Source organism: Macrobrachium nipponense, chromosome 47 (genome assembly GCF_015104395.2).
Source record: "Macrobrachium nipponense isolate FS-2020 chromosome 47, ASM1510439v2, whole genome shotgun sequence".
Classification (NCBI taxonomy): Eukaryota; Metazoa; Arthropoda; class Malacostraca; order Decapoda; family Palaemonidae; genus Macrobrachium; species Macrobrachium nipponense.
This window is the reverse complement of record NC_087222.1, coordinates 22,328,309-22,338,534: the sequence shown is the minus strand read 5'-3', so window position 1 is coordinate 22,338,534 and position 10,226 is coordinate 22,328,309. Positions and strand designations below refer to the sequence as shown.

The following is a 10,226-nucleotide window of genomic DNA, read 5'->3' as shown; positions in this document are numbered from 1 at the left end:
TTTTAAACATCAGGAACAGGGAATAGAATAACTGATCAGTTGCATTTGGGTTCTATTGAATGGAAGTCAGACATTTCTGATGTTATGCTACACGATGCCATTCCTGCCTTTTGAAGAGAGAATTTAGTGGTTTTCATTGCCCCCAAAGCATCAGTAGGGGTTAGTACCGCAAGTGCACCTCACGTGCGGTGCACTGGAGACATAAGGTTCTCTGAAGTACCTGCAGCCCCTTTCATTCCTTTTGCTGTATCTCCATTCTTATTCTCTTTCTTCAATCTTACTTTCCTTAACCATCTTCTAACAACTGTTTCATACTGCAGCTGTTTTTCTGAGGTTCTCATCCTCCTCCTCCTATATATAGGCAGTAACTGGAGAGTTACTGCCTATATATAGGCAGTAACTGGAGAGTTACTGCTATATATAGATGCCTTTGTCAACTTTTACTCTCAGTTTTCCTTTCGGCGCTGAATGGCCTCATCTGAGTTAACTGGGACCTACTACAGTTCCTTTGCATCTGTAATCAGTATCTGCATCCAACAAGCTTTTGTTCCAGGCGAGAGCTTTCAATTCAGGGCTATTTCGAATCAGGTCTTGTCATTTCCGGATACATCCATAAGGGCAGTGGATACAATGCTCCGATTTGATTGGATCGTTCAAGTCCTTCGATTATTAATAACTAAGACAGGAAACAAAAGTCATTGAATTGATTACTGATGCTAAAGCCAAATAGGGAATTGAATGAATCGATACTTCACCATTAAGTCCCTTTTCTCGTTGACATAAACATTTATTCAATAACTTTCCATTATACCCAAGTGACGACGAACTTGAACGATTGGATATGAGATATTATATATATACACACACATATATATATATATATAATAGTATATATATATATCTATATATATATATATATATATATATTATATATATATATATATATATATATATATAGTTACTGGGAAATCATTCCTGTTGTCTTAGGTCTTACAGCAACGGTTACATTTCAGGCATTTCACAGCACACAGCAGCTATTGTCTAAGACTCTAAGCTTTTAAAAAAACTAAATACAAAATGTTCGTTTTAGAATATTTATCGATACATAAAAAAATTACTAATCAGGTTTTGTAGTGAATTAGTATCAGGGAAACAGTAAGTAAATTGATGACACCCTTTGAGATTTATAATTGCAAATCAAACGCAGTCGGTTAATTAAGGTTGCCATTTTATTGTAGGAGTGAGGAAATTCAGAGTCATTCTAATAGATGATTAACAAGTAATTGTTTGAGCTGCAAACGACCTATAGATCTCAGAATCATGTTAAGGGTAGGCTCCACTTTGGGGGGTGCCGATCGTAAAAAATATTTGCCAAAAATACACTAATCAAGACAGGCTAATGAAATTTTCAGGCATTATTAGCACTATAATAATGCATATTCCCTGTGAGTTTTATATCATCCTACAGGGAAAATTCATGATTTTATGAAAAAAAATGTGAAAAAACGGAAATTTCCGGCCCCTCGTACTGAAGGTTATTTGGTGATTGGTGAGAAACTACAGTCTTGAATAGAAATTCGGTCTGACAGAATGTTGGTATATCCACCTGGAACATGCACAAAAAAAATTATCAAAATAGAACAGTAAATAAGCACTTAATAACAAAAAAAGAGCAACAACTTTGTAAGTTCAGCGAAAGCCCCGCCGAAATAGCAGACTATAGCTAGGAAGAAATATTCAGGAAAAATTCAAATCTCGATTTAGGGACAAAACCTTTTGAGAGTTTGTAGTTAACATGTCACTTGATAGCCTAAAACATCTAAAAATTATATTATTTAGGACAACCAAAGAAAAAACCACCCCCACCCTTTTTTTTTTTTTTTTTTTTGGAGGTGGGTTTTCTTTGATTGTCCTAAATAATATAATTTTTAGATGTTTTAGGCTATCAAGTGACATAATAACTACAAACTCTCAAAAGGTTTTGTCCCTAAATCGAGATTTGAATTTTTCCTGAATATTTCTTCCTAGCTATAGTCTGCTATTTCGGCGGGGCTTTCGCTGAACTTACAAAGTTGTTGCTCTTTTTTTTGTTATTACGTGCTTATTTACTGTTCTATTTTGATAATTTTTTTGTGCATGTTCCAGGTGGATATACCAACATTCTGTCAGACCGAATTTCTATTCAAGACTGTAGTTTCTCACCAATCACCAAATAACCTTCAGTACGAGGGGCCGGAAATTTCCGTTTTTTCACATTTTTTTTTCATAAAATCATTAATTTTCCCTGTAGGATGATAAAACTCACAGGGAATATGCATTATTATAGTGCTAATAATGCCTGAAAATTTCATTAGCCTGTCTTGATTAGTGTATTTTTGGCAAATATTTTTTACGATCGGCACCCCCCAAAGTGGAGCCTACCCTTAATTTCGATTTAGCTAAAAGAGAGAAATTTTTACTTGTGTCTGATAAGTGCCTATCAGTATAACGCAAATACGATACTTTCTATGACAAAACTCGTAAATTTTGGAAGAAATCAGTTTTAGAGTTTAAATTGCTTGTGTGGAGACGAACTGATTTTGTATTGAGTGGTCTTTATGGGTGTGCTGAAGCCACTTCAGTTTGTACACACCAAAACGACTGATGAACTAAACTTTTGTATACTTATTCACTTAAACAATACTTAGAAAAGTAATTTAAATAGCCTTAACACACAGATTAATATAATTATTAACACCTTACAATTAACACAAACGCTGAGGTGGCAAGCAAAATAGTACATTCGTATGTTAGACCGCTTTATAGTTAAATGGAATAATGGAATTCCTGTCGACGAAAGGACCTCATCCAAAACGTAGACGAAGCGAGAAAGTCCTATTCAGTGAATATGTTTAGTTCGTAACCACTCTGTCCTAAAAATATGAACAATATCACTATTAGTGACATGGAAACAGTAAGTCAAATTAAATTTCCCCAGAATTAATCAAAATTAAGCTGCATAAATTTTTACAGGGCTTCGCAAAAAATAAAATGAACCAAAGCCATAAACTAAATAATGCAACCTTTGACGCAAATAACCTGGAAATTTTATATGAATAAATTGACTCAAAAGGACCAAGAATAGTTATTTAATAATTGAGGATTTAGCAAGACCTTTACTTAAATATAAATGAAAGTACTGGAAATAACAAGGAATCGAACTAAAACCCGCTTCCTTCAGTTGAACCCCATACCTGTTATTGTCCAGAGAGGCATATAAGTGGAAGTGACGACGACGTTCACCACTAGAGCAAGTTGCAGATAAAGGAGCCAATTATACGACACATCAAGCTAGGACTCCACTTGGGCTCAATCACACACAACGATGCTGAATACATCAAAGTAAACCCTTGGTCATAACTCGAGGACGAAGACTTCAGAACTGCATACGTCTCGACGTGGCACATGGTCGTGGCAAACCAATCGAAGAAGCTATCCACTGGTCCAGTGAGGGTTTTACAACATCCACATATTGTTTATATTCCTCACTGTATAATTATCGACGAAGAAAACGCATCTGCGAAAAACACTTGAACACGAAGATTAGTAATTTCACAGAAGGCTTAGAGGAATGGAGGAGGAGTTGCTGCCATACTACGGACTGAGTGATGTCTCTGCTTCTGTCTTTCAGTACATAACCATATCGGCTTGTATAGTTATAACAAGGTAATAAGGGAACCAATGGAAGAGGGTAAAAAATGAAAACAAGCTAATTCAATACCAAACTTAAAACTATCAAACCACTATACTTACTCCCTTTGATCAAAATATGCGGTTAATACAAAACAAAATGGAAGTTACGAATTATATTCGTAATTTTCTGGACAAACTGAGGAGGAACCACTTAATTAACGCCTAAATACGTAATCTGACGCCAAAGTTAAATGTGATTCAACATTCATGGTAGGGCAGCAGGAGTTGATGATTGACCTCTGTAAGTTTAAATTTTTTTATTAAAAAAACGTTATCCTGCAACGTTGCAAATACTTTCGGTGTTGGCTGGGATTGCAGCCCTCTAGCCTCAGCAGTAGTTTTTAGTTTATTGAAGGCTATAGTTAGCCATGACCGTGCGTCTAGAAACGATATAGGCCAGGCTACCACCGGGCCCTGGTTCTCCTCCTCTTTGATTTGCAGGCGGGCGGGTGCGTGATTTCATTGTGCGGGTCAGTCAGTGACAGTTGGCAAAGAGAGACCTTAATGAATGACTATTGCTGGCCACTCCTCCCGAAGACAAGTGTAGTGGGTTGGCGGTTGTCAGGGACAGTTGTGTTTCTCACAAAAGCACATATGGGCAACCTCGAAGAGCAATTCAAGATGGACGAGTTCCCCTCGAGTAGGACGAGTTCCAGTGGTGAGGGGATAAAGGACCCTGGTTTCTGTGGGAGTGTAATTGCAATCCCATAAGTGTCCCGGGTCCTGACGGAACATCCTACAACCCTTTCTCTCTCAGTTTTAATCTTTCTCTTCTACTTTTTCTAGTTTTTTTTTCTTTCTTTCCTGAATCCTTCTGTCCAACCTCTAAATTTTGACTCTGTTTTTTGGACTGCTATTGTCGAACTGGAGTCCCTGACTTTTATGTTAAACTCTGCACTCAGTGCTGGGTCTGATCTCGACGGACTGGCGACCCTCAAGGCACTTGGTGTTGGGTGTATATCTGGGTTGGACTCCTGGGGTGCTAAATCACCCTCTAATTGTGGCTCCATGGTGGGTATGGGGCCAACCTGGATGAATGGTCATATCATAGTCAGATGGATTTTGCTTTAACCCTTCTGTTGATGACTCTCACCTGATTAAGGATTCTGCATTAGGCTCTCTTCTTGACCAAACACTGGGACACCAGGGTGTAAATACTGGTGGTGTAAATTAAAATTTACGAGTTCTGTATTGTAGTAACATAAGTGATCAAGTCGATTTTGACATATTGCATAATCACATGAAACAGTTTGGCAACGTAGATATAATAAAATTACAAATTGTTAAAAGTCCCATCTCTTATGAAAGTTACATAACTTTTTACAAAGCTGAATATGCCTCCAAAGCTCTAGAGAAACTTGATGGTAAAAATGTCTTTGATTCAGTTTGCCACGTAAAGTTGTTTAATGTAAATAGTTTGGAAGAGGATGAGACAGACTATGTACCCAGGAAATTTGAGGTTAACAGCCAAAAACACCTGGCAAAAGATGACCCAAAATTTGTTTGGTATGTCGCAAACTACAAACAGGGCAAAGAAAACTTTTTATCAGCATGCAAATATCTACAGAGGAAGATTAGTGCCATTCCTAAAGGTAATATTAAAAGATATGTTAAAGGAGTCTTGATCAAAGCTAATAATGATATTCAAATTAAGATCCCTTCAAAATTCCAATCAACTGAAGATGGTAATATTTTAGCTGTATCTCCTCATCGATCATTTAACATTAAACAGGGTATAGTTTATAGCAGAGATCTATATGAGTTTGAAGAGGAGGAAATATTAAATATGTGTCCTGCATATGTCATTAAAATGAGAAAACTTAAAGGCACTCAGCGTGCCATTGAATTGACTTTCACCTGCAAGGCTGATAAATATTGTCTCCACTGTGCTGGCAATCATTCTCCCAATTGGAGGGGCTGTCCTCAATATATTTGTAATGGGGAGATTCCCTCATTATTCATTTTGATAAGCGTGTAGCTCGAACGTCAGGCAAACTAATACACACAGTCTCTCTCTCTCTCTCTCTCTCTCTCTCTCTCTCTCTCTCTCTCTCTCTCTCTCTCTCGCAACTCCTCTCTCTCTCTCTCTAAGGCGACCCCTCTCTCTCTCTCTCTCGCATCCTATCTTCTCTCTCTAGCGCCCCTCTCTCTCTCTCCTCAATCTTTCTCCTCCACTCAACCAGGTAATGAAATGAGAGAGTTGCATCATAAAATAAACATTTATTAACAATGAATAAATAATTAATCAAGTCTTACAGACTAACTAAAAAAAAACCCAACAGTAAAATGTCTAGTAGTAATAGTAGTCACCATTAGTCACCAAAAGTCTATTTCCATCGGGAACTCCCTGTCCCCCTCCATTGCCAGAACCGTCTGTTTCAAAGACACAGAACACATCCCGGTAAGTACACACACAAGTTTAACAATCAGAGATTAAAGATTGAATATCATGATAAAAATGGTGAAAACAGATAACAAGCCAGTCTTGTGGCTAAAGCACTTCAACTTGGCTAAAGTAATTCAACTCACCCATGCAGTCGGACTATTTCACTCACTATTCCAAAAAAACACTTAGGCACCGCCATTGTGGCTCTGCCTTCCTTCCAAAGACGCCTCTATCAAAATCCCCCATAGACTTGTGTATTATACTCTTTTAACAGAAAGAGGCACACACGCACATACGAACGCACACTTCGTTAACGCCTCACACTTACTGGCCGCAACCAATTTCACAAAGGCACTTTGAGAAGAGTTCATAAACTGTCGTACATTGACTTGTCTAACTAAGCAGTTTTATCTCATGCCATCCATAGAAACTCATTGTCAGCTTCTCTCGGGTCGTTGCCTCTCCACTGTTCTTCACATTCCACAGGTCACAGAGAACAAATTAGCAATATATTATTAATCAAAAACCCTAGGCATAATATATTTTCCAACAAGAAATTGCTAACACTGCTCATAATAATTGTATCAGCATAGGAGAAGCCAGACACTTGGTTCGAGGGGTTAACAAAAATGCTGGATCCTCATTTGCTTCCACTGTTAAGGGAAATAATGCATTCCATCAGCCTGCTAAACCCATCATTAAAAATAACACACCCTCTCAGGATATTTCAATTTCACTGGTACGTAATGAACTTCCAACTAAAGTGGTACGAGCTGTGATTGATGAACCTCTCCCTGATCTGCAAGCAATTGCTGTCTCAGAGTTGAGCTCAACTGTTGAGCCCAAAGAGAGAATAAAATCTAAAGGAAATCTTAACAAATCTTATGACAGTTTTCAGTCACCTCCAAAGTCAAAGAAATGTAGAACATCCTCTCCTATAGAGTTTAAAACTCAAATTTCCAACAGACTCAATGCACTAGATGACCCCTTTAAGCCATTATCAACCTCACAGTCATTGGAAAAGATGTCTCAGTCCTGCTCAAATTTAAGTATGACCGACCTCTCCCATTCCCCTCAATCATATGCAGAAACAGTTACTTCTGAAGTGGAGGGAAAACATATTGACTCTTTAAGTATAGTTAAAAATTTAGATAAATCTAGTCTGAAACTGAACAAACAGGATGTGCAGGAAAAATATTTAAACTCCCCATCATCCAATAAAAATAATAGTCTCCCAGGCACCAGACTTAAGAGACTTTCAAATCCAAGAACATTCAACTGTATTACTTTGAAAACCTAGCTAAATAATGACTTAGTCGGGCACAAGAATCACAGTTAAAATTCCAATTTAATATCTTGCAATGGAATTGCAAAGGCCTTAGGACTCGTTCTGATGAGTTAAAATTATTATTGAACCATCATGATCCAGATGTAGTTTGCCTTCAAGAAACTAAGTTAGGCAACTCTTTATACAATCCAGGACAAAAGTATAAAATGAATGTGATGAACCCCAGAGATGGTGATCGAGCTCATGGGGGGTTGCAATTATTGTTAAAAAGTCTGAGCAACATACAAGTGTTCCTTTGATCACCAACCTACAAGCAGTTGCCAATCGAGCTTACTTTGAAAGAGAAATTACTATCTGCTCTATTTACCTCCCACCTAGGTCAAAGATTACTTTAAATGACATTCAGGCACTAGCTAATCAACTACCTCCTCCTTTCTTACTACTGGGAGATTTTAATGCCCATAATAGTCTATGGGGAGATGATACCTTGAATGCTGTAGGTAGAACCATCGATGATTTTATCCTAAATAATGATCTTTCTCTTTACAATGAGGGTTCAATGACATTTCATAACACGTACACCAATGTCTTTTCAGCCATAGATTAGAGCATTTGTTCACCTGTAGTTCACTTGGACTTCAACTGGTCTGTAGATGAACTTTTGCACGGAAGTGATCCCTTCCCCATTTAAAGTATGCTAGACACCTACCTTCTGAATCTCCTATAAAGTGGAAGGAGAATGAAGCAGATTGGATGAAGTATGAAGGAAGCTTTCAATTACATCAGGAAGTAGAGTCATTTGAGTCACACTTAGATGCTTAAGATTACTGGACCTCAACTACATTGGATAATGCTGAGAAATATATCCTAAAGACAAAGGGTAAACCAAGCAGGCCTGCAGTTCCCTGGTGGGACCAAAGCTGTGGCAGACTGCGAAGAATAGTGCAAAAATGCTATAGACAATTTAAGGCAAAACCTTCAAGAACAACTAAAACTACATACCAACGGGCCTTAGCCAAGCAACGAAAATATATTAGAAAAGCCAAAAAGGAATCTTGGCTCCACTATATTAATGGTATTAATTCTAAAACCCCACAAAGATTATTATGTGAAAAGGTTAAAAAGCTTAGTGGGAAATTTGTTCCATCACCTGCTCCTACTCTAACATATCAAGCTCCAAAAACTACACACTACAGTTCAATAAGATTCAAAATGCTAAGGTGTCAATTAGATTTAACTCTCAAAACAATGAAGCATATAACGCTAAGTTCTCACAAAGGGAACTACGAGAAGCTCTCTCATCTTGTGAGTCAACAGCCCCTGGTGCAGATAACATAGCATCACATGATTAAACACTTTCCAGAAAACTGCCAAAATATCTCATGAAAACAAAAAACTCAATAAGATCTGGGAAACAGGCACCATTCCCCCATCTTTAAAGATAGCCATAGTAGTTCCAATCATAGAGCCAAACAAAGATCATATCAGCCCACTAGTTACAGACCAATTTCACTAACAAGCTGAGTCTGTAAATTGTTTGAGAAAATGGTGAACTCTCGTCTAATGTGGCATTTAGAGAAAAACAGATTGTTTTCTTCTGTTCAGTTCGGGTTTAGGAAGAATCGTTCTGCCTTGGACCCTTTACTGAGATTATCAAATCAGATTCAGCAGGGATTTTCCAATCAATGCCAAACAGTAGGGGTATTTTTTGATCTGGAGAAGGCCTATGATACAACATGGCGATTTGGCATTGTTAAACGGCTCAATGAAATAGGAATCAGGGGCAATATGTTAAACTTTATCAGCTCTTTTTTTAAGGGACTGATATATTAGAATAAGAGTCGGGAATAAGTTTTCTTCTTGTTATGAGATGGAAGAAGGTGTCCCACAAGGCAGCGTATTGAGTGTTACCTGCTTTGCCATTGCAATTGATAATATTATGAAATCTGTTTCTGCTCCAGTTAGGGCTTCACTGTTTGTGGATGACTTTGCCATCTACGTCACCACATACGACGCTGTATCAGCTTGTAACTACCTGAAAAAGGTAATAAACGTCATCAGTAAATGGGTTGATGAACATGGTTCCCGATTTTCTTCATCTAAATCTATGGCCGTTCTGTTCACCAGATGTACCCGCAATGAAACTATTCCTAATTTGAAACTGAAGGACTGTCTTATTCCTTACCAAAATGAAGTCAAGTTTTTGGGCTTGATATTTGACAGCAAGTTAACGTGGCGCAGTCACATTGACTCTCTAAATACAAAGGTTAAAAAATCCATTAATATTTTAAAAATGGTATCAGGATTCAACTGGGGAGCCGATAAGAAAAGTTTACTGAAGTTGTATTATTCCTTATTTAAATCACAACTGTACTATGGCTGTCAGGTGTATTCATCTGCCAGCATGTCCAGGTTAAAAGAATTGGACATAGTTCATAATATGGGATTAAGGATATGTACAGGTGCTTTCAGGACATCTGTTGAGAGTATCTACATTGACTCTCATGAACTTCCTTTAGATCTGCGAAGAGAAGAGCTTGGGTTGCGGTACACCATGCGACTCAAAAGCTCTTGAGAGAACCCTACACGAAAAATTGTAGAGGAGTGTGACTCTAGAATGTTTGGTGAAAGATCTTCCAAATCTTTTCAAATAAGACATGTAATTCAGCGCCAAAAAGTTGAAAAAGTAAAACCATCCTCTGTACCCCCATGGCATATTCCCAAGATTTCCTTATCCTCTAAGAAAATAAACAAAAAGCAACTGTCTAAGGAAGAGATAAGAGTTAATTTTTTGGAGCATGACAGGAACTGTGATAGGCA

General features: G+C 37.7%; 1 protein-coding gene across 1 annotated transcript; it reads left to right on the top strand.

Annotated features, from left to right (window-relative positions):
* Positions 1–9,276: 9,276 nt before the first annotated feature.
* On the top strand, positions 9,277–9,981 carry LOC135204571 (uncharacterized). Its single transcript, XM_064234726.1, has one exon. It carries the CDS (start codon positions 9,277–9,279, stop codon positions 9,979–9,981), a length of 705 nt encoding a protein of 234 aa, XP_064090796.1.
* The last annotated feature ends 245 nt before the right edge of the window (positions 9,982–10,226 follow it).

Bases quoted from the DNA above. Each gene is read 5' to 3' on its own strand.
- LOC135204571 (XM_064234726.1), top strand. From the start codon at position 9,277: ATGGAAGAAGGTGTCCCACAAGGCAGCGTATTGAGTGTTACCTGCTTT.